At 41.7% G+C, this 25494-nt stretch overlaps 1 protein-coding gene across 1 annotated transcript; it reads right to left on the bottom strand.

Moving 5' to 3' along the window:
* Positions 1–5734: 5734 nt before the first annotated feature.
* Positions 5735–23136, bottom strand: LOC115146063 (ovarian cancer G-protein coupled receptor 1-like). Its single transcript, XM_029687837.2, has 2 exons — positions 22773–23136; positions 5735–13833 (listed from the first exon to the last, which is right to left on the bottom strand). The coding sequence occupies exon 2, from the start codon at positions 13725–13727 to the stop codon at positions 12636–12638; it is 1092 nt and encodes a 363-aa protein (XP_029543697.2). The 5' UTR covers positions 13728–13833; positions 22773–23136; the 3' UTR covers positions 5735–12635.
* Positions 23137–25494: the final 2358 nt, after the last annotated feature.

Raw genomic sequence — 25494 nt, forward strand, 5'->3', positions numbered from 1 at the left:
TCGTGCTGCTAGGCGACATAAACTTGAACATGCTTAACACCCCAGCCATCCTACAATCTAAGCTTGATGCCCTCAATCTCACACAAATTATCTATGAACCTACCAGGTACCTCCCCAAAGCCTTAAACACGGGCACCCTCATAGATATCATCCTAACCAACTTGCCCTCTAAATACACCTCTGCTGTCTTCAACCAAGATCTCAGCGATCACTGCCTCATTGCCTGCATCCGTAATGGGTCAGCGGTCAAACGACCTCCACTCATCACTGTCAAACGCTCCCTGAAACACTTCAGCGAGCAGGCCTTTCTAATCGACCTGGCCGGGGTATCCTGGAAGGATATTGATCTCATCCCGTCAGTAGAGGATGCCTGTTTTTTTTTTTAAATGCCTTCCTAACCATCTTAAATAAGCATGCCCCATTCAAGAAATTTAGAACCAGGAACATATATAGCCCTTGGTTCTCCCCAGACCTGACTGCCCTTAAACCACACAAAAACATCCTATGGCGTTCTGCATTAGCATCGAACAGCCCCCGTGATATGCAGCTGTTCAGGGAAGCTAGAAACCATTATACACAGGCAGTTAGAAAAGCCAAGGCTAGCTTTTTCAAGCAGAGATTGCTTCCTGCAACACTAACTCAAAAAAGTTCTGGGACACTGTAATGTCCATGGAGAATAAGAACACCTCCTCCCAGCTGCCCACTGCACTGAAGATAGGAAACACTGTCACCACTGATACAGCCACTATAATTGAGAATTTCAATAAGCATTTTTCTACGGCTGGCCATGCTTTCCACCTGGCTACTCCTACCCTGGTCAACAGCACTGCACCCCCCACAGCAACTCGCCCAAGCCTTCCCCATTTTTCCTTCTCCCAAATCCAGTCAGCTGATGTTCTGAAAGAGCTGCAAAATCTGGACCCCTACAAATCAGCCGGGCTAGACAATCTGGACCCTTTCTTTCTAAAATTATCGGCCAGAATTGTTGCCACCCCTATTACTAGCCTGTACAACCTCTCTTTCATGTCGTCTGAGATTCCCAAAGATTGGAAAGCAGCTGCGGTCATCCCCCTCTTCAAAGGGGGGGACACTCTTGACCCAAACTGCTACAGACCTATATCTATCCTACCCTGCCTTTCTAAGGTCTTCGAAAGCCAAGTCAACAAACAGATTACCGACCATTTCGAATCTCACCATACCTTCTCTGCTATGCAATCTGGTTTCAGAGCTGGTCATGGGTGCACCTCAGCCACGCTCAAGGTCCTAAACGATATCTTAACCGCCATCGATAAGAAACATTACTGTGCAGCCGTATTCATTGATCTGGCCAAGGCTTTCGACTCTGTCAATCACCACATCCTCATCGGCAGACTCGACAGCCTTGGTTTCTCAAATGATTGCCTCGCCTGGTTCACCAACTACTTCTCTGATAGAGTTCAGTGTGTCAAATCGGAGGGTCTGCTGTTCGGACCTCTGGCAGTCTCTATGGGGGTGACACAGGGTTCAATTCTTGGACGACTCTCTTCTCTGTATACATCAATGATGTCGCTCTGGCTGCTGGTGAGTCTCTGATCCACCTCTACACAGACGACACCATTCTGTATATTTCTGGCCCTTCTTTGGACACTGTGTTAACAACCCTCCAGGCAAGCTTCAATGCCATACAACTCTCCTTCCGTGGCCTCCAATTGCTCTTAAATACAAGTAAAACTAAATGCATGCTCTTCAACTGATCGCTGCCTGCACCTGCCCGCCTGTCCAACATCACTACTCTGGACGGCTCTGACTTAGAATACGTGGACAAATACAAATACCTAGGTGTCTGGTTAGACTGTAAACTCTCCTTCCAGACCCACATCAAACATCTCCAATCCAAAGTTAAATCTAGAATTGGCTTCCTATTTCGCAACAAAGCATCCTTCACTCATGCTGCCAAACATACCCTTGTCAAACTGACCATCCTACCAATCCTCGACTTCGGCGATGTCATTTACAAAATAGCCTCCAATACCCTACTCAACAAATTGGGTGCAGTCTATCACAGTGCAATCCGTTTTGTCACCAAAGCCCCATATACTACCCACCATTGCAACCTGTACGCTCTCGTTGGCTGGGCCTCGCTTCATACTCGTCGCCAAACCCACTGGCTCCATGTCATCTACAAGACCCTGCTAGGTAAAGTTCCCCCTTATCTCAGCTCGCTGGTCACCATAGCATCACCCACCTGTAGCACGCGCTCCAGCAGGTATATCTCTCTGGTCACCCCCAAAACCAATTCTTTCTTTGGCCGCCTCTCCTTCCAGTTCTCTGCTGCCAATGACTGGAACGAACTACAAAAATCTCTGAAACTGGAAACACTTAACTCCCTCACTAGCTTTAAGCACCTTAAGCACCAACTGTCAGAGCATCTCACAGATTACTGCACCTGTACATAGCCCACCTATAATTTAGCCCAAACAACTACCTCTTTCCCTACTGTATTTCTTTTATTTATTTATTTTGCTCCCCATTATTTTTATTTCTACTTTGCACATTCTTCCACTGCAAATCTACCATTCCAGTGTTTTACTTGCTATATTGTATTTACTTTGCCACCATGGCCTTTTTTTGCCTTTACCTCCCTTATCTCACCTCATTTGCTCACATCATATATAGACTTGTTTATACTGTATTATTGACTGTATGTTTGTTTTGTGTGTAACTCTGTGTCGTTGTATGTGTCGAACTGCTTTGCTTTATCTTGGCCAGGTCGCAATTGTAAATGAGAACTTTTCTCAACTTGCCTACCTGGTTAAATAAAGGTGAAATAAAATACATGTTTTAAAAAGCAGAAGAACACCATCCCAACCGTGAAGCACGGGGGTGGCAGCATCATGTTGTGGGGGTGCTTTGCTGCAGGAGGAAGTGGTGCACTTCACAAAATATATGGCATCATGAGGGGAAAAAATTATGTGGATATATTGAAGCAACATCTCAAGACATCAGTCAGGAAGTTAAAGGTTGGGTTAAATGGGTCTTCCAAATGGACAATGACCCCAAGCATTCTTTCAAAGTTGTGGCAAAATGGCTTAAGGACAACAAAGTCAAGGTATTGGAGTGGCTGTCACAAAGCCCTGACCTCAATCCTATAGAAAATCTGTGGGCAGAACTGAAAAATTGTGTGCGAGCAAGGAGGCCTACAAACCTGACACAGTTACACCAGCTCTGTCAGGAGGAATGGGCCAAAATTGACTCAACTTATTGTGCGATGCTTGTGGAAGGCTACCTGAAACGTTTAACCCAAGTTAAACAATTGAAATGCAATGCTACCAAATACTAATTGAGTGTAGTAAACTTCTGATCCACTGGGAATGTGATGAAAGAAATTAAAGCTGAAATAAATCATTCTCTCTACTATTATTCTGACATTTTACATTTTCTAAAATAAAGTGGTGATTGTAACTGACCTAAGACAGGGGATTTGTACTAGGATTAAATGTCAGGAATTGTGAAAACCGGAGTTTAAATGTATTTGGCTAAGGTGTATGTAAATTTCCGACTTCAACTGTATCTAGATTTTTTTAAACACAAATTTCCTTAGTCATATTAATGGTGTAAATATGAAATGTTGTATTGGAAATGATAACTCACTTGTATGCGATTGACTGTTGTAATACTGATTTATGTTTATAATGTAACAGCTGATGCAGTGTATTTTAATACATGAATCAGAGCCCCACTGCCTGAACTCTAACATGATCTCATCAACTGTCAATACCAGTGTCAGTGTGTGCCATGCTAGGGCCACCCTCCCTGACTTTCCATCCCTCATCTCCCCAGCCAACTGAGCCAAGTCAGACACAGATCTGTCTAAAACAATCTTCCACACACACTTCATACAGTCAACACAGTCTGATAAACACATGGTATGGTTTCAGGCAACCTTGCAAAGAGAGTGGACATACTGTATTCTCCAGCCCCCAAAAATGATTATGCTCACACTCAGTCACACAGGTAGTTCATCTGTTATTCTCTTAGCTAACATGGATTAATAGAAAGCGAAGACATTAGGTGTGACCTTTCCAAATGAAGTCCTTTCCTTTAGGTTCACTCAAAGTCAAGATGATATCGTCCAAGGAAGCTTCTGTTGCTAGGGAAATAAATAAACCCAGGATATTCATTAGCTAGTTAGCTACTGGCTACACCTGAGAATGTTAAGTATTATTCGATGATGGAATTAGTTGCTTAGCTGCTCAAATTACAGTGTGAATTTAACTCTAGTTCCACCGAGCCATGCGTGTGCGTGCATTTCTGATTCGGCCTCTGTCCGTCATACCCTAACAAGTGTGTTTGGAGTGAGATGCATTAGTCTGTTGGAATGTGTTTTGAAGTGTGTAGTTGTATTTTGAATCAAACCCAAACTGCCAAGGCACCACTCCTTCACAGGTGAAAGAGATAGAAAGGGTGAAATATGAGAACATACAAGACGGATTGTTTTACTCTAAAAATATGCCAGAGCAGAGATCTGAATAGGGTTGAAAAAGCTACCGGTAGTTTATCAAAGTTACCGGAATCTTCAGTAATTTTGGTAATTAATACTTGAATAACGTATATATGAGAGAGAGTATCACTTTTTTATATCGGTCTCCACATTGTCCATGAGTGTCTAGTAGATAGACCATATGGTTCAATTAGTAATAAGGCCCTAGGAGGTGTGGTATATGGCCAATATACCACAGCTAAGGGCTGTTCTTATGCACGACGCAACGCAGAGTGTCTGGACACAGCCCTTAGCCGTGGTTTATTGGCCATATATCACAAACCCCCGAGGTACCTTATTGCTATTATAAACTGGTTACCAATGTAATTAGAGCAGTAAAAATAAAATGTTTTGTCATACCCGTGGTACGGTCTGATATACCATGGCTGTCAGCCAATCGGTATTCAGGGCTTGAACCACCGAGTTCATAAGAGAAAATAGCCTAACTAATAAAAAATCTCCCCACTGGGCACAGACGTCAGTTCAAAGTTTAGTTTTGATTTACATTTGGTTGAGATGTCAACTAACGTGCATGCAACGTGGAATCGACCAAAAATGTAACCCTATCATTGGATTTAGGTTCAAAGTTGGGTGAAAAAAAATACAAAATTCGCTTATTTTGATAACTTTTGGCAAGTCCAGAAGTATTTTGGGGTTGAAATTACATGGAAACAAAGTTGATTCAATTCGTTTTTGTAATAAACAATGGCATTATTTTCAATTAACTCTGCAACTTTTCCAACTATTTATGTTTTTCAAAACTGCTACCAGTTTGACTCCAAAACATTGACAACAAATATATACTGACATTGTAAAATAAACAAGTGTGTAAAATATAGATATTTCATGCTGAAACCCTAATACCAAACAACGGTATTCACTAAGTTGATGGTTTATATTTAACATTGTTTTGTTTTTTGGAAAAGCGTGTTGAATTATTTAATGCATTTTACATGTGATAAGGCCACACAGAGGGACAGAGATAATTCCAGACACCTGTAAAAATCTGAAGTACCCAAAAGGGCCACTAGATGTCTTAAATCCTTAAAAAAGTAAAACATTTGGGTATTTTACTGGTAAACTTAGAAAGTTTCAAGTGATATACCCTTCTTTTGTAACCCTAGATCTGAATAAGACAAAATGACATGAAAGCCCTTTCTTCCAGAGAACAACTCTACAGAGGAATCCACACAACTCCATACATCAACCATCATGACAAATGTTTTCCCACTTTATTTTGACAAGGAGTCAATGCTGAGACCAAGGACTCTTTTCCAGATGAGTCCTGTTTAGCACAACAATACACATCAAAATACAACATATAAACAACACATCCACACACACATTAAAATGCATGTTATAATACACAACAATACATGAAAAGCAAAACACAGTCATAAAATATAGCTGGAAGCAGCAATGAATGGGGTTCACAGGATGACAGAAAGGACAAGATCAGAGTGGATTTACAGTGGTTTAAAATGGACACGTAAAATCTGACCAATTCCTTAGCTAAGTTAAGACATACGATAGGCCTACATTCCAAATGTGGTGTCATTTGGTCCTATGGTTCATGAGAAGAAGATTTCTTTAGTATTTTTAGCATCTTTGAATGCATCAATGTTATTTTCTCAAACTCTTTAGGGACTATTGACAAAGATTCAATTTCAGAGTGAATCAGACTTTTAGACCATGACAAGATGATATGATTATTTGAAGTATTAGCGTTACATCGTCAAAAGTCAACTGTTAATAGTTTCCTTATTTTTTAAGATGTCAACACAAACTTAATGTCTTCGGTATCCCTAAACAGTTTCAAGCTGTTATGCCATTGTGAAGTGGATTCACAAAGGATTTAAATGGACACATAACATCTGATTTCCTGCTTTATCACTAACTCAGCCATCTCTTAACAAATCCTTTAGCTTTTCTCAAACTAAGTTAAGATATGTAGCATGGGCCTACACACTGAATTTGGTATTATATGGTTTTCCAAAATGTTGGAAGACAATCTATTCTGATGGCCCTTATCGGTCTTTGAGTCAAATTTGTTCAGTACACCTATTGTACATTTTCTTTAGGAATATAGTGGAGTAAAAGTAAAAGTTGTTAAAAATATAAATAGTAAAGTACAGATATCCCCAAAAACAAGTCAAGTAGAACTTAGGTAAAAAATACTTAAGTTCTTCCATAAAAACTAAAAGGAGAACAACCCAACTGAAGGGATCTCCAGAGTTAACCATCCATGAGACAGGGTCTGGCATCTCGTACATCTGTTAACAATGAAGTAAGGGACGGTGGAAGCTTATGCAGGAGGGATTTATAAACAAAGAGTGCAATGCATCAATCTACCATACTTCAAAGAGTGCAAGCCTACGTTCTGATACAAAATACAGTGATGCGTACTGAACCTATCGCCCACCAGGTGCTTTTGCTCTCTGAGCCTGACGTGAGGAAAACTCTCAATAGAGTAAACACTCACAAAGCAGCCGGCCCAGATGGTCTCCTAGGCTGTGTCCTCAGAGTGTGTGCTGACCAGCTAGCGGGCATCTTCTCTGAAATCTTTTACCTGTTCCTGTCCCAGGCTGTAGTCCCTACATGCTTTAAGGAGACCCCCATCGTCCCAGTGCCCAAAAATAACTACGTGACATGCGAAAATGACTATTCTCCTATCGTGCTCACCTATGTGATCCTGAAGTGCTTCGGGAGGCTGGTCATGGCCCATATCAAGGCCCGCATGCCAGGCACACTGGACCCACTCCAATTTGCCTACAGCCACAACAGATCCACTGAAGATGCCATTTCTATCACTATTCACACAGCCATAACACATCTGGACACGAGGAACACCTATGTGAGAATGCTGTTCATTGACTGCAGTTCAGCAATCAACACTATTGTTCCCTCCAAGCTCAGAGCCCTGAGTCTGGACACCCTCTGCAACTGGATCCTGGACTTCCTGACAGGCAGACTGCAAGCTGTGAGGATTGGCAACAACACCTCCTCCACACTGACTCAACGCAGTGGTGTGTCATCAGTACTCCCCGTTCACCCCAAACTCCATCAAGTTTGCTGACGACACCACGATTGTAAGCCTGATAACCAACCACGACAAGTCAGCCTATAGTGAGGAGGTAAGTGAACTGGCATTGTGGCATCATGACAACAACCTCTCCCTCATCGTCAGAAAACAAAGGAGTTGATTGTTGACTTCAGGAAGCATTGGAGGGAACATGCCCCGATCCACATCAATGGGACTTTTTCAGAGAGTTCCTCGGTGTCCACATTGTCATGAACCAACACCATCACCACCCTTGGCAAGAGGGTGCAACAGCGTCTCTACTTCCTTCACCTTGTCGAGCTAACCACTATGTGCCGGTTTACCAGAGGTATTGCCGGATATATGAGACAGATGTGAAGAAAACATTTCCGATTAGACCAAACTGATATGAAAGGAAACAGCAAGAGGTCATAACTTCAGCAGAAGAAGAAAAACACGCAGCGAGAAGGCATTTCATGCATCACTGAGTACAGTGTGTCACTGCTAACGTCAGGCATGACTGCATGGTCACAAAGCAAATCTCCCAAACAGCAAGAGAAAATAACATTAAACCAATGAAATGGTTACAGTACTTGCTCTACAGATTTATGTTCATATTTTCATGATGTGGTTAAACATAAAACATTTAAACAAATGACATTTGATCCCATTAGAGTCCCTGTGAAATGTTATATAAAGAGTCAACAGTATTGTTACACTGGCTCCTTCGGTGTGAATTGGTTGACCCCTGGGTTCTTGTTCTGCTTTGAAATACTTTGATTTATGAACTCTGAATGTCTCAATGTTTGACCGCTTAGAACAACCAGTCCATCTTTCATTGATTTACAACTGCATAATTCACAATAGAAAAGCCTATTTCTCGCTCTCTCTCTCTCTCTGTTCTGGGGAGATGTGGTACTTTAAAACCAAACTCCTAATGTAAGGAGGGAAAACATGCAGCAGAAAATAATCTGTGCAGAGTGTGAAAGGTCAGATACGTTAGTTCCCATGTGGGTCGTTTAATCTGGAAATACTCAGGCTGTGTGGCCAGGACATGGCCTGGGAAGACATGGGAACGGGAAAAGGGATGGGGGCATCATGGGGCCAGTTCCAACTAAGACATCCTTAAGATGGGCAGGGCAAACCCCTGGGAAAGAGAGTGCAGTAGAGAACACTGTTAACAACTTATGCTAAACACAGAAGTCAAGTAAGTCAAGACCTCTGGGTTACTACTGAGCTTGACCCGGTGCTGATGCTTCCCTGAAGGCTCTCAACCAATGATGTATGTATATACAGTATGTCTATTCTCTCCACACACCTTCAGTTATGAATCTGAGCTGAGGAATCCTTACATTCCCCTGAAACTGGAAGCAATTCACATATATTGAGCAGCAAGAATACCAGAGGACCTATTAAGATAATAACTACTTGTACATTGAACATAAACTAAACATGCAACAATTTCAAACATTTTACTGAGTTACATTATATATAAGGAATTCAGTCAATTGAAATAAATTAAATTGGCCCTAATCTTTAAATGACTGGGAATACAGATACGCATGTGTTGGTCACAAATACCTTAAAGAGAACAAGGTAGGGGTGTGGATCAGAAAAACTGTCGTACACGTCGACCCAGAGCATCCCAAACATGCTCAAATCGGTGACTTGTGGTGAGTATGCAGGCCATGGAAGGACTGGGACATTTTCACAACTCCAGGAATTGTATAGGAATTGTAAGTATAGATCCTTGCGACATGGGGCCGTGCATTGCCATGCTGAAACATGAGGTGATGGCAGTGGATGAATGGCACGACAATGGGCCTCAGGATCTCGTCACGGTATCTCTGTGCATTTAAGTTGCCATCGATAAAATACAATTGTGTTCGTTGCTCGTAGCTTATGCCTGCCCAGATCATAACCCCACTGCCACCATGGGGAACTCTGTTCACAACGTTGACATCAGCAAACCGTTCACCCATACAACGCCATAAACGCTGTCTGCCATGTGCCCGGTACAGTTGAAACTGGGAGTCATCCGTGAAGAGCAAACTTCTCCAGCGTGTTAGTGAAGTCGATTACGACGCAGAACTGCAGTCAGGTCAATACCCTGGTGAGGACGCAGAGCACACAAATGAGCTGCCCTGAGATGGTTTCTGACAGTTTGTGCAGAAATTCTTTGGTTGTGCAAAGCCACAGTTTCATCAACTGTCCGAGTGGCTGGTCTCAGACAACACCGCAGGTGAAGAAGCCGGTACTGGAGATCCTGGACTGGCGTGGTTACACGTGGTCTGCAGTTGTGAGGCCGGTTGGAAGTACTGCCAAATTCTCTAAAATGACAGCTCTGGTTGACATTCCTGCAGTCAGCATGCCAATTGCACGCTCCCTCAAAACTTGAGACATCTGTGGCATTGGGTTGTGTGACAAAACTGCACATTTTAGAGTGACTTTTTATTGTCCCCAGCACAAGGTGTAATGATCATGCTGTTTAATCAGCTTCTTGTTATGCCACACCTGCCAGGTGGATTATTATCTTGGCAAAGGAGAACTGCTCACCAACAGGGATGTAAACAAATGTGTGCACAACATTTAAGAGAAATAAGCTATTGTGTGTATGAAACATTTCTGGGATATTTTATTTCAGCTCATGAAACCAACACTTTATATATTTTTGTTCAGTGTACTTAAAAAAGAAACAAACAGGAAATAGAGATAAGTTTGGTCAAGAGGCTATGTTGATATGTCGTATCTGTGTTGATATGTCGTATCTGTGTTGATATGTCGTATCTGTGCTGATATGTCGTATCTGTGCTGATATGTCGTATCTGTGTTGATATGTCGTATCTGTGTTGATATGTCGTATCTGTGTTGATATGTCGTATCTGTTATGTCGTATCTGTGCTGATATGTCGTATCTGTGCTGATATGTCGAATCTGTGTTGATATGTCGTATCTGTGCTGATATGTCGTATCTGTGTTGATATGTCGAATCTGTGTTGATATGTCGTATCTGTGCTGATATGTCGTATCTGTGTTGATATGTCGAATCTGTGTTGATATGTCGTATCTGTGCTGATATGTCGTATCTGTGTTGATATGTCGTATCTGTGTTGATATGTCGTATCTGTGTTGATATGTCGTATCTGTGCTGATATGTCGTATCTGTGCTGATATGTCGAATCTGTGTTGATATGTCGTATCTGTGCTGATATGTCGTATCTGTGTTGATATGTCGAATCTGTGTTGATATGTCGTATCTGTGTTGATATGTCGAATCTGTGCTGATATGTCGAATGAATTCAGAGTCACTCTCAAAACCAAAAACACACAATGAATATTACATAATGTGATGAAAGATTAAAACCTGACAATGTTGCAGAAAGAACTTGGTATTGAAGATAGTTTTCAACTCAGGCTTATACACAAGGCAGCATCACCTGTGCAAGTGTTCTGCACGTGTTAAAGAAAGTATAAAACATTCTTTTTAAAAACAAAAAGCATCATATTCATATGTTACTACCTTAATTATAACACTTTTACTATGTCATATGTCCAAGGCCACTGTAACAGAATGACACAGACTGTATGCCAGACAAAAACCATTGATTGCAAAGTTCAACAAAGCATACAGCTCTATGCACAAGGACTACTTTTAACAATTTCCACTGAATATTTGACAAAAACATTGACTCGAAGAACAGTGCAGATGTAAAGTTTGGTAACAGAATGCCAATATAATCTCCCTCGTTTTTTTTGGACCACGTTTTTACTCCAAATTAACATTCAAAGATGTTTGCAGAAAGAATCGGTGTCGGCTATGATTTGACAACTTGAGTTTGAAAAGAAAAATCTACTTTGTTTATTGAACTACATACAGTAAGTGAAGTGGATTAACACCCGGAAACAGATGGTCACATCATGAGACCATGATCTGTACTATACAGAAGTGCATAATTATAAATGTCCTTCTCCTCATTGTGATGTATCCTGAAAAGGTACACAAAGGTAGAACAAATGTAATGCATTATTCTACACAATGGCTATTAAATTTGGTTGGTCCGGTTCGGACCAAATCTGTACCAATCATAGACGTCATGGTTTCACAACAAAGTACAGCACCAAAATGAAGCACAATAGAGCAGAGTACAGTAAAGGTCAATACAGTACAGTATAGTTCAGAAAAGTACATGTCAGTACAGCACAGTATAGTTCAGCATAGTAAAGGTCAGTACAGTACAGTAGAAACAGACATCTATGATTGGTTTAGATTTGGACTGACAAAATGTAAACTACTTTTCCACGTCCATGGACGTGCGGTGTCCGTCGGTGCTCGGTGGGTGAGAGGGCTGGTTACAGTAAATGGAAATAGAGAGGGCTCATGAGAGTCATGGCTAGGTGACAATGAGAACCAGGAGAAGGGATTTCAACTGTTACCAATTTGGTAACAAAATGACACGTTTTAAATCACTTAATAAATCATAAACCAAATTGTTATCAGTAAAAACACTCAAATCGGTAGGTCTACCTTTAATTGCTACTTATGTGAACTTTCATTATCCTCCCTCCTCATGAGGGAGAGAAATTAGAAGATATCTTAAAGATATGTTTCTGGTAAGAGAATGACAAGACACTAGGCAATATTCCTTAAACTTACAGATGCCAAAACATTTCTGCAAAACTAAATATAAATATATAGATATTACTTGGAAGGGTCTTTACTTCAACATTACTGGGTTTTGATGTATTTCTAATACCTTTAAGACTTTTTCTGGTAGATGTTTTATAAGACCCCTTTTCTATCTGGTTGAACAGAAATCAAAGCCTTTGCTTATTCCACATGTTTTGCATTGGAAATGGTTGAAAAATGTATATATAAGTTAATTTCTCAAAAATATAGACTCTTAGCTTTCATTTGACAGCAAATTTGATGGGCTCCGATGAACTTCACATGTTACTGCTCATGGGGCTGCCCATAATCATATCATTGTCCAATGTTCCCCGACCTTCTCTCTCATCCAAATACAACCCTAGCTCCTAGTCTACTATTCAAGTGTCTTTAGGTCCTTCAAAAGAGCTTCATAAAACCCATGTATTATTAATATTACTACTAGACGTCAGCAGTGTGACTGAGACTTTTCTGTTCTCGTTGGAGGTGGCCACCTCGGAGTCTGTACCTGTGGCTGTGACGGGGCTGTGCTGTCCCCTGTGGCAGCAGCAGCAGAGGGCCTGCCTACAGGCCTCCTGGGCTTGTTGGATCCCCTGCTGGGCCCTCTCACTGACGAAACAGTACAGCGCTGGGTCGGCCACGCAGTTGAAGCTGGTGAGCAGCAGGGAGACGTGGTAGTAGTTGAAGATGTTGATTATGAAGGGGCAGTCTCTTTCTAAGATGGTACGCACCAGCAGGAACACGTGGTATGGAGAGAAACACACCAGGAAAATGACAATGGTGCTGGTCACCAGGTTCTTGATGCGCGTTTTCTGGGTGCTTTGCGTGCCTACGCTTTTTCCGACCGCCCGCAGGACGCGGAGATACGACACGGACAGGATGCCTAGTGGGAACAGGAAGCCAACAGCGAAACGGTAGTAGTTGATTGGGTACTCCCACGGCTGCATGGGGTAGTGCTCAAAGCACACCGATTGGTTGGTGCTGTCCCTGCTTAGCTCCTTGTGTCTGAAAAAGACAACACCCACAGCAATCTCTTTCAGCCAGATGAAGGCGCTGGCCAACGTGGCTGCCCGCATGCTTCGAAAAGCTGTGAAGCGGAATGGGTACACTACGGCCAGGTAACGGTCTATAGAGATACAACATAAGAATCCGATACTAACATAAATGTTTTCATAGAGCAGGAAGCCACACAGCTGGCAAAGCCACTCAGTTTGTCTCCAGTCATCTCCCTGGAAGATGTACTGCAGCCAGAGAGGCAGAGAGGCCAGGTAGAGGAGGTCTGACACGGTCAGGTTGAGCAGGTAGATCCCCAGCTCGTTCTTGTCTCTCAGCTGAAGCCAGGCATGGTAGAGGGAGTAGGCGTTGGTGGGAACGCCAATCAAAAGAACCAGGATGTAGGCCACAGAGAACAGGTACTGGTGGATCTCATGGCTGATGGTGCAGTTAATGTGGTCTGGCTCAGCCTCAGACATGTTGACTGTCATAGCAGACGTGGTCCACATGATTTGTTCCTCTCTGTTAGCACCCACACAGTACCAGGCTGTGGGGCCCAGCACAGTGAGTTTGACTCAAAACAACGACAGTCCCGGCCATTCCACTCACTCAGCTCTGGAAGAAGAAGAAACAACAAAATGTCACGAGGAAAGGATTTTTGTTTTGTCATTGAGTTCCTGAAATGAAAATGATACAATGAGAGTCCTTTGATAGAGTAATATAATAATGCACGGACTAAGAACAAGGCTTTAGCAGCAGACTGTGACAATCTGACATTTTTTTTCTCCAATTTTCACCCAAAATGACTAACTGCCTGTAGCTCAGGACAGAAAGGAAGGATATGCATATTCTTGATACCATTAGAAAGGAAACACGTTGAAGTTTGTGGAAATGTGAAATGAATGTAGGAGAATGTAACACATTAGATCTGGTAAAAGATGATACAAAAAAACAAAAAAAAACATGCATTTTCTATAAAAAAAATTGTTCCATCATCTTTGAAATGCAAGCGAAAGGCCATAATGTAATATAGGGGTTTAGGAGCAATTTAGATTTTGTCCATTAGATGGCAGCAGTGCATGTGCAAAGTTTCAGACTGACCCAGTGAAGCATTGCAATACTGCACAGTATTTTGTATTAAGTCTGCCCAAATGTGCCGAACTGGTCAATTGATACATTTTCAAGTACATAACTACAGAAACATACAAACATGATATGGTAATACAAAAATTGAAGCTTATACACTCCCAGGAATGTGATACATGATGGATCATTAGCTTATACATGAACTTTCACACATCTAGATGGCCGGGCAGTGTGGGTGCGGACCCAGCGACGGCATGGGTTTAAACTGTAGAACCCTGTTCCTACATTTGAATTATAAAAAATGATTTGATCAAACTATGCTACGTTTCATCTCTGGGACCCTCAGGATGACAAATCAGAGCAAGATTACTGAATGTAAGTACATTATTTACCTTCAGAGGTGAATATATCAAACCAGTTGCCGTGGTAAAAGTGTTTTGTTGTTGTGCACTCCCCTCAAACAATAACATGGTATTTTTTCACTGTAATAGCTACTGTAAATTGGACAGTGCAGTTAGATTAACAAGAATGTAAGCTTTCTGCCCATATAAAGACATATGTATGTCCTGGAAAGTTTGCTGTTACTTACAACTTCATTATAGTCACATTAGCAACAACCGTCCCGGTATGGGGACACCGTAGTGTCTGGAAGAAGAAACAACAAAATGTCACGAGGATTTATGTTTTGTCATTGTGTTCCTGAAATCAAAATGACACAATGAGAGTCCTTTGACAGAGTAATATCATAATGCACGGACTAAGAACAAGGCTTTAGCAGCAGACTGGGACAATCTGAGATAGCTACTCACATCCTAAAATGTGACTAGTTTCAGGAAACATTTGAGCTTTCGTGTTTTATTTAACCATGTGCCTTAATAACAAAGTTGTATGTCATGTGTAAATACGAAAACACTTCAAGTTAAATTACAAGCCTAGTTGGTTTAGCCACAGAAAAAAAGACAGGAACCTTCCCGCTAGCCGTGATTGGTTGAGATAATGAATGGGCTGGACATCCTGAGAGATGAGTTTCAGATTGGTCTGCTGTGTAGCATCTTCTGTCTACAAACTGAGCTGCTCACTATGTGCAATTCTTTCTACTGCAGTTTTTTCTAAAGATAAAAAGCAAATGTGTTGCTACTGCTCCCAATAACATTGATCCCCTGAATTTATCAGGCGCTATCGACAAAGGTCAGTGGGAAAGAGTTGTGATGGACTACTTTCAGGAGGACGATTCTTATGCCATTTGCACACGGTCAGTGTGAACCAGAGTGACTTGACACAACGGACCAAGTAAGCTGTACAAACAAAACTCAAACGACGTCTTATTTAAAGAAAGGGGTCTGCCGTGAAGTGTTCATTTTTATTTCATCATTTTAGTTAAGAACAAATTCTTATTTACAATGACGTCCTACCCCAGCCAAACCCTAACCCGGACGACGCTGGGCCAATTGTGCGCCACCCTATGGGACTCCCAATCATGGCCGGTTATGATACAGTTAAGAGTCTAGCTATAGTTTCAGATATTATACATTTCTAGAAAGACCAGAGTGAACACTTTTGCCTGAGATTGCTGGTGTAGTGAAGGACAGCACTGTGACAGGGGTCAACATCCCACAGCTGGTTGGACTGGAAGATGGTACTGTGCTGGTGGAAAGCTATGACTGGCAACAACACCTGACTCCGTACTTCAGGCTGCTGCCACAGATCAAGCAGTACCAGCACTTCAGGTGAATATCATTTTTTTTGCATGAGGTTATTCTTCTTATCTAAACTTGGGAGGTGAATTGATGTCATGCAAGGTTGATGTCATGCAAGGTTGTAATGTATTTTCAATTTGTTTTGTTATTTCCTGTTTTACAGCTTAGATGCAGATATGGGGCTGCAGGGTAGCCTAGTGGTTAGAGCATTGGACTAGTAACCGAAAGGTTGCTGACAAGGTACAAATCTGTTGTTCTGCCCCTGAACAGGCAGTTAACCCACTGTTCCTAGGCCGTCACTGAAAATAAGAATTTGTTCTTAACTGACTTGCCTAGTTAAATAAAGGTCAAATAAAGATGCACTGGAGCCTGGTGTGGTCGCCAAGGAGCATTCGGACTCAGTTGGGACCAGGTTTCAACTGCTGAGCAACGCTGACATTCTTCCTCCCATAGATGGTCTGCCTGTACAAGCACCACTTGGACTGGACACAGCTAGACAAACGTCTATTTTTGAGAAGATCAGGGAGCTTTGCGACGAAGAGACTATGGACATCAGATGACCTACACCAAAGTCAAGGGCAGGACAGAAACAGGCTCTCCGAATAGATTCCCTTGTTCATGCGTGGTTCGGACAGACCAGTTCATCACTGGCGGTGAGTTCAGTCATCAGCACTATCTGCAGTGCCTCTATTCACATTACTCTCTCCTAACACACACCATATGTTGCTGCTACTATTTATTTCTTTATCCTGCTGCTCTGACACTTTAGCCCGTATTGTATGCATACAGCTTACAGTTGAAGTCGGAAGTTTACATACACTTAGGTTGGAGTCATTTTCAACCACTCCACAAATGTATTGTTAACAAACTATAGTTTTGGCAAGTCGGTTAGAACACCTACTTTGTGCATGACACGAGTAATGTTTCCAACAATTGTTTGCAGACAGATTATTTCACTGTATCACAATTCCAGTGGGTCAGAAGTTTACATACACTAAGTTGTCATGTAAAGTTCCAGAAAAGTATGTCATGGCTTTAGAAGGTGTACCTGTGGATGTATTTCAAGGCCTACCTTCAAACTCAGTGCCTGTTTGCGTGACATCATGGGGAAATCGAAAGAAATCAGCCAAGACCTCAGCAAAATAATTGTAGACCTCCACAAGTCTGGTTCATCCTTGGGAGCAATGTATAAACGCCTGAAGGTACCACGTTCATCTGTTCAAACAATAGTACGCAAGTATAAACACCATGGGACCACGCAGCCATCATACCGCTCAGGAAGGAGACGCGTTCTGTCTCCTAGAGATGTACTTTAGTGCGAAAAGTGCAAATCAATCCCAGAACACCAGAAAAGGACCTTGTGAAGATGCTGGAGGAAACAGGTACAAAAGTATCTATATCCACAGTGTAACGAGTCCTATATCGACATAACCTGAAAGACCTCTCAGCAAGGAAGAAGCCACTGCTCCAAAACCACCATAAAAAAGTCAGACTACGGTTTGCAACTGCACATGGGGACAAAGATCATACTTTTTGGAGAAATGTCCTCTGGTCTGATGAAACAAAAATTGAAATGTTTGGCCATAATGACCATCATTATGTTTGGAGAATAAAGGGGGGGGGGGGGGGCTTGCAAGCCGAAGAACACCATCCCAACCATGAAGCACATGGGATGGCAGCATCATGTTGCGGGGGTGCTTTGCTGCAGGAGGGACTGGTGCACTTCACAAAATAGATGGCATCATGAGGTAGGAAAATTATATGGATATATTGAAGCAACATCTCAAGACATCCGTCAGAAAGTTAAAGCTTGGTCACAAATGGGTCTTCCAAATGAACAATGACCCCAAGCATACTTTCAAAGTTGTGGCAAAATGGCTTAAGGACAACAAAGTCAAGGTATTGGAGTGGCCATCACAAAGCTCTGACCTCAATCCTATGGAAAACTTGTGGGCAGAACTGAAAAAGCTTGTGCGGGAAAGGAGGTCTACAAACCTGACTCAGTTACACCAGCTCTGTCATGAGCAATGGGCCAAAATTCCCCCAACTTATTGTGGGAAGCTTGTGGAAGGCTACCCGAAACGTTTGACCCAAGTTAAGCAATTTAAAGGCAATGCTACCAAATACTAATTGAGTGTATTTAAACTTCTGACCCACTGGGAATGTGATGAAAGAAATAAAAGCTTAAATAAATAATTCACTTTACTATTGTTCTGACATTTCACATTCTTAAAATAAAGTGGTGATCCTAACTGACCTAAGACAGGGCATTTCTACTAGGATTAAATGTCAGGATTGTGAAAAACTGAGTTTAAATGAATTTGGCTAAGGTGTATGTAAACTTCCGACTTCAACTGTAACTACCCCATCACCAGTATCATTGATATTGATATTGTTCTTGTATACACAGTATATTATTTTGTTCTCTCTCTAGAATTGACACCATCTATTTTTGATATTGCTAGTATGCAAGTAACCATTTCGCTGTAGAGACACACCCAGTTAGCAAGAGTCTGGGTAAGTGTCATCTAATATTTGGACACTTTCTGTTTACCTTATTTTAGGCTTCTACTTTTACCACTTTTGGTCGTAAACTTTACTACACTACTCACTGTTTAGCACATGACCTCACATGTGAATCCTTAAAGAGATGGGTGGGGCTGGTTTAAGGGGATGTGAACAATGCTGAATTGGTGTAGACAAAGAAGAGCTCTCCACTAGGTACCACAGCATTCAAGGGACATTTTCTCAAAAAATACTTTCCCCATTCTTCCTCAACTGTAGTGTATGATATACCATTTTATAGCTGTATCTCTGATTTTATCCAATGTAAAAAACACAATTTAAAATGTTGCTACATAAGACCGAATCAAGGTGGTCGGTCACAAATAGCATACCAGTATCCTGTTACAGATGCAACTATTTGCAAGCTTTACTTAATAACTCCAGACCTCCAATTGGAGTGATTCTTCTGTGCTGCTGTGAGTGACCTCAGGAGGACAGAGGAGAGTACAGGGAACAGTTTGCCCAACTTTATCTCAGACTAGCCCTCCACAAAAAGGCCTGCAGGACAGAGAGAAGATCTCATCATAACTTAGGCCCAGTCAAAACTTCACAGCTTCTCAGGGAAGCCATATGCTTTTTTGTAAACCATTAACACATGAATGACAAACCTAATGAAAACTTATATTATGCCTGTGTAGTAACAGTTTATTACACTAGTAACAACACTCAAACATTCAGTGTGTGAGCATTAAAATACAGGGCATTGCTCTGTTCAAGCATGATAAATTACACACACTAGCTGGTGTGATTTCCCAAGAGCTTTTGCTGTTCTATGTGAAATGATCCTCTGCTTTATCACACAGGCAGAGATCAGTGAGGTCTGCACTCTACTAGCTGGCCTGAACTACATGTATTGATTGGCCAGGCCTTGCTACCAGGTGATTAGTGAGTCTGCCAACAGCCCTAAGCATTTTACCTTGGCAAACTAAATTGGAACTACTGTGGCTTTATATCAGAAATACAAGATAGTCAACACAGAGGGAGGACAGCACGGTAACCATGGAAACAGGACAAGCAAGATAGATACACATGACCAACATTTGATAAAAGTTCCCCCTGTGGCCAAGATGCACTGTACTCATGCCTGGAGTAGCAACACGTGCTGCTGAAGAACAAGGAGTTTGTCTCAAATCAACATTACTTTACAAGAATGATGTGATGAAATATTAAAACGCATCATTAGCCTCAGGTCCTTCCTACACTTGTGATATTATTCCAAAATGAACACGTCCATCAGTTACTCTGCGCTAACTTCTGTCCTCATATAACCTGTCTAAATATGCCCGTGCCCATGTGCAGATGGAGATTTGGATCAACACAAAGACATAAACCATCCCCACTGAAACTGAAGTGGAGCCCCGGGCGTGTTCAGTAGGCAGGAAATGTGAAACCATTTAGAACACACATTTGGTTGCAGAAACGCTTAACTACGTTGTGCTGAACACAACAAATATTTGTTTAAACTGTGTCCCCTATTTCACACAGCAGATCTCTGTAGTCGAGGAACAGCCAACCCCTAGAGGTGCTCAGGCTGAGGCTGATGATGTTGTTGACAGGCAGGTCCATCTCACAGCAAGTCCTGGAATTCCCAGTGGACCCTTAGCATGTAATGAGCATCTCTTTCCAAGAAAGACAAGCCTAGAATAACAAATCTGTCCTATCTGGGCTAATTCAGTCTAATCACGTCTGACATGGAATTATGTACGTGTCTGAAATAGCACCTTATTCCCTATATAATGTACCATATTTCCTATATAGTACCTTATTCCCTATATAATGTACCATATTTCCTATATAGTACCTTATTCCCTATATAATGTACCATATTTCCTATATAGTACCTTATTTCATCTATAGTGCAATACTTTTGACCAGAGTCCTATTGGGTCCCATTTCAGACACAAACCATGAGAACTCAAGTCACGCATCAACATGTGGTCATTCTGTATTGTCACAAGCAAGACTATACACTGAGAATAAATATTTCCAAAAGGGTTCTTCGGCTGTCCCCATAGGATAACCCTTTTTGGTTCCAGGTAGAACCATTTTGGGTTCCATGTAGAGCCATCTGTGGAAATGGTTCTACATGGAACCCAAAAGGGTTCTACCCGGAACCAAAAACAGTTCTTCCAATACCCACACCAGCATACCACTTGAAAAAAGCAATGTACTGGTAATGCATTCTAATTTGACGTGTTATGCAGGTGTGGATATTGGAACATGCCTGCTCCACAGGCTTATGTCCTTCTCTGGTTCTATTCAGTTCAATTAAATGCAGATTTATATATCCCATCAGGGGCAATTACAGAGCCGTGGAGGAGAAGCAGAGAGAGCAACAGGTGTACCAGGCAGCAAGTTGGTCATTATAACCACCACATCCTCATTATAATCATAATGTACACTCACATTAGTCCTTTGTTGTGTGATCTCATTGGGCAAAAGTACAGTACCAAATCATAATTGGTTTACGAGGACATTAGCTACTGATTGATATTGTATTAGGATGATTTCTAGTATGAATATTTTAGATCAATAACAACATTCCCTGTCCTTTCTGCAGGATGTGGCTGACATTATGGTCATAAAGAGGAGTCTGTAAGTGCATACCATAACTTTCTCTACCAGCACCAGACCAATAAAGACTGAACAATAAATCAGCAGAATACAAAAACATCACAGCACAATCATACCTTGAGCTAATATCTTACTGAAAGTTTAAAGGATGTCACGCTGCTTGCTTAGGAAGTCCCACTTCCTCCTGACTCTAACACCGAAGCTCCAACCCAGGCCCTCTGCCTTGCTAGAACAAGTGACTGCTCTCCTGAAGCTTCTTACCAGTCTGGGTCTCACGAAAAGCTAGCTATTCGCTGGAGCGGGTGAGGACACTTCAGGCTGACGAAACGTCCTTAACAGTGACCCCAGCGTTGAACTGAGTGCAACTGTAGATCTAGGTCACAGCACCACTGTAAATAAATGACCGCACATTACTTACTTAGAGAGCACTGCTTCCTCCTGATTCGGCGCACACCGACGCTTGAACCTAGGACCTCTGCTTCGCTAACACAAATTACCACCCTCCTTGACAACGTTCGAGTTATCCAAATAGGATAGCTCCATCGGTGACATTTCAAGCAAGCTGTGGAGTGAGTTTACGGTGCGTTCTGAAGTCTGTTACAAAAGCACTACTGTAAGTTGCCAACGAGTATTGAGATCCACTTCATGTCTGGTTAATTTCAGCAGTCTCTACTTTCCTTTCTAAATAGTCATTTGGGGATTGTGTGTGTAGGAGACAAAGTCTGAATCAATTCATAGCTCAATGCCAGCCAAGCTATTCATTCATAGACTAATGCCACAGGGGATGGAGACTGGCAGCTCTGTGGTACCCAACTTTTGTCACCGGAGGGCATTGCTTGGTCCACTAAGAGAGACTGAGGACATCGGCATATTTTCTTTTCCTCTTTGTTTGACTTCTTAACCTACGTAGTAAGTTGTGCTAAACTCCCAAACAATACTTATTCCACCACCAGTTGAGCAGAATTTAATGCATACTCCAATATCGGACAATGATTAAAAAAATATAGCCTAATACCACCCAGAATAAAAAATACGTTAGAATAATGTCCCCAACGAGGATAGTAGCCTATGTTTATTTATTTTTTAAGCTAGAAAAGACATTACTGTTATTGATATTACTCACTCAACAATATGCAAAATCCTTTCCAAAATCTTGCACCTGTTAATCGCATTGGTCTCCATGCAGAACTCTTGTCCACTGGCTAACCTACGGTCCACACCACAGCACCATGCACTTCCCATTAAGTAAGCTACTGTAAAGATGTTCAATAGGATAACTGTTTTTAGAAGGCGTTAATAGGATACATACAAATGCAGGCTACTTAGGATACATACAATCTAGACTACTTCCCTCAGACACCAAACACAGGAAAGCCTATTGTACAATTGCAAACAGCACAACATTTAGGGATTCTTTGCAAAGATAAATAAGCGCACTGAGAAAATATAATAGTGCATTTCAAACAATACTTTTAAAAACCAATAAGATCCACCAAGGCTTAGCCTATACATTATTCAAAAACTCGAAATGCATTGGTAGTGCCGCAATGAACAGGCTATATTGCACTATACAGTAGACTAATTAAGCCACAAACGCCAATAATTAGCGATATACTAAAGATATTATTTTACCTTATCCACGCCCCTTGAAATAGGCTGTTCGCGGTCTTTGATGGTGAGAGTCGCTAGGTTTCTCGGCAGTAACTCTCTCAGTGCTTTGAAGAACCAAGCGCTTGGTTACTGACCAATCCGAAAGTAAGGCTGCTGTAGCGCGAAAGAGGCACTGCTCACATCTGGCGTTAGAGACGCGAGGGCACGGTGGTTACGAGCTTTATAGGGCTCAGTGCCACAGACCAACAGATTCTGAGAAACCCTACTTTCATTATAAGAATGCTGGTTTCGCTAGTGCCTTATTTTGTCAGCATATCTTCTTGAACTATATCATCATTCAGAGTAATTTCCTTCCCCCTTCCCAGTACATTACATCCCTCGCCTGTGTGCCTATTCATGCGATGAATGTTAGAAACGACCCTCTGGTAATATTTAAACTGGAGTCAGTTGCACGGTATGGGTGGGTCTAGCTCTTATTCAGCAGTGGCTGTATGGTTAAAGGATAAGGTCATTTTCATGTAAAGGTACCAAAGAGCACCAAGTTTATATGAGTATATCAAATTTGCTGTCAAATGAAAGTGAAGTGTCTATATTTTTGTGAAATGAAGGCATAGATACGTTTGCTTATTCTTAATATTTAGGATGAAAAATGGTTGACAAAGGCTTTGATTTCTGGGCACACCGATGGAAAAGGGGTCTAAAAAAACGACTAGAAAAAGTATTTAAAAGTATTAGAAATGCATCAAAACACAATGTTTAACTAAAGGCCCTCGAAAACTAATATTAACATTTATATTTAATTTTGCATTAATGATTTGCCTTCATAATAGTCACAAACCACGTTGCAGTAGTGCATAGTCCAGCACAGTAGAGTATAGTTCAGTGCATTACAGTTCAGTACAGTAGAACACACATAAGTAGTGTACAGTATGTAATATTCAACTGAACTACACTCTTTACTGTGCTCTACTGTACTGAACTCTACTGTAATGTACTGTGCTGTTCTGTGATGTCCAAACTTGTGAAATATAGACATCTATGATTGGTACAGATTTAGTCTGGCTTGGACCAACCAAATTTGGTCTTGTTTGGAGATCGAACTCATTATAATAATAGCTTGTGTGTAGAATAATACCCAAACATTTAAATATAACGAAGGGAGGGACATTCATAATTATTCATTTCTATAGAGAACAGATCAACGACCCATGATGTCCCGTTACCAGGTTTTACTGTCATTCTGTTATGAAACGTTGCATCTGCACTGTTACTCAAGTAAAATGTGTTTTAGTAACCATTTTCAGTGACAAAAGTTAGACTTCTGCATATAGTGTGTAGTTTGATACACGGTAATAATCACTTTAGAATGTATGCCAAGCAAGAGCCATTTGATTGCAAAGTGTAACTGCCCATAATACAATGACATGACAGTCATCTCTTAAAAACCTGATGGTGACATATTACCTTGACAATGGTCAAACCATAGTAACACAGTAATAGAAATGAACTACATGACCAGAAGTATGTGGACACCTGCTCGTCGAACATCTCATTCCAAAAGCATGGGCATTAATATGGAGTCGGTCTCTGCGTTTGCTGCTATGACAGCCTCCACTCTTCTTGGAAGGCTTTCCACTAGATGAATGAACATTGCTGAGGGGACTTGCTTCCATTTAGCCACAAGACCATTAATGAGGTTGGGCACTGATGTTGGGCGATTAGGCCTTGCTCGCAGACGACATTCCAATTCATCCCAATGGTGTTTGATGGGGTTGAGGTCAAGGCTCTGTGCAGGCCTGTCAAGTTCTTCCACATCAATCTCAACAAGCCATTTATGTATGGATCTCGCTTTATGCACAGGGGCATTGTCATGCTCAAACAGGAAAGGGCTTTCCCCAAACTGTTGCCACAAAGTTGGAAGCACAGAAGCATCGAATGTCAGTGTATGCTGTAGAGTTAAGATTTCCCTTCACTAGAACTAAGGGGTCTAGCCCGAACCATGAAAAACAGCCCCAGACCATTATTCCTCCTCCACCTAACGTTGGCACAATGCATTCAGGCAGGTAGTGTTCTCCTGGCATCCGCCAATCCCAGATTTGTCTGTCGGACTGCCAGATGATGAAGCGTGATTCATCACTCCAGAGAACGCGTTTCCACTGCTCCAGAGTCCAATGGCAGCGAGCTTTACACCACTCCAGCAGATGCTTGACATGGTGCATTATGATCTTAGGCTTGTGTGCGGCTGCTTGGCCATGGAAACCCATTTCATGAAGCTCCCGACAAACAGTTATTGTGCTAACGTTGCTTCCAAAGGCAGTTTGGAACTCTGTAGTGAGTGTTGCAACCGAGGGCCGGTGATTTTTACGTTCTTCAGTACTCGCCGATCCCGTTATGTGAGATTGTGCGACCTACCACTTTGCGACGGAGCTGCTGTTGCTCCTAGACTTTTCCACTTCAAAGTAACAGCTCTTACAGTTGACCGGGGCAGCTCTAGCAGGGCAGAAGTTTGACTAACTGACTTGGAAAGGTTGTATCCTATGACAGTGCCATGTTGAAATTCACTGAGCTCTTCAGTAAGGACATTTTACTGCCAATGTTTGTCTATGGAGACTGCATGTGTGCTAAATTTTACATCTGTCAGAAACAGGTGTGGCTAAAATAGGCAAATACACTAATTTCAAGGGGTGTCCACATTCTTTGTAGGGCTACACTACATATACAAAAGTGAGTCAGGAGAAACATA

This window comes from Oncorhynchus nerka, linkage group LG18 (assembly GCF_034236695.1).
Source record: "Oncorhynchus nerka isolate Pitt River linkage group LG18, Oner_Uvic_2.0, whole genome shotgun sequence".
NCBI lineage: Eukaryota > Metazoa > Chordata > Actinopteri > Salmoniformes > Salmonidae > Oncorhynchus > Oncorhynchus nerka.

Bases quoted from the DNA above. Each gene is read 5' to 3' on its own strand.
- LOC115146063 (XM_029687837.2), bottom strand. From the start codon at position 13,727: ATGTGGACCACGTCTGCTATGACAGTCAACATGTCTGAGGCTGAGCCA.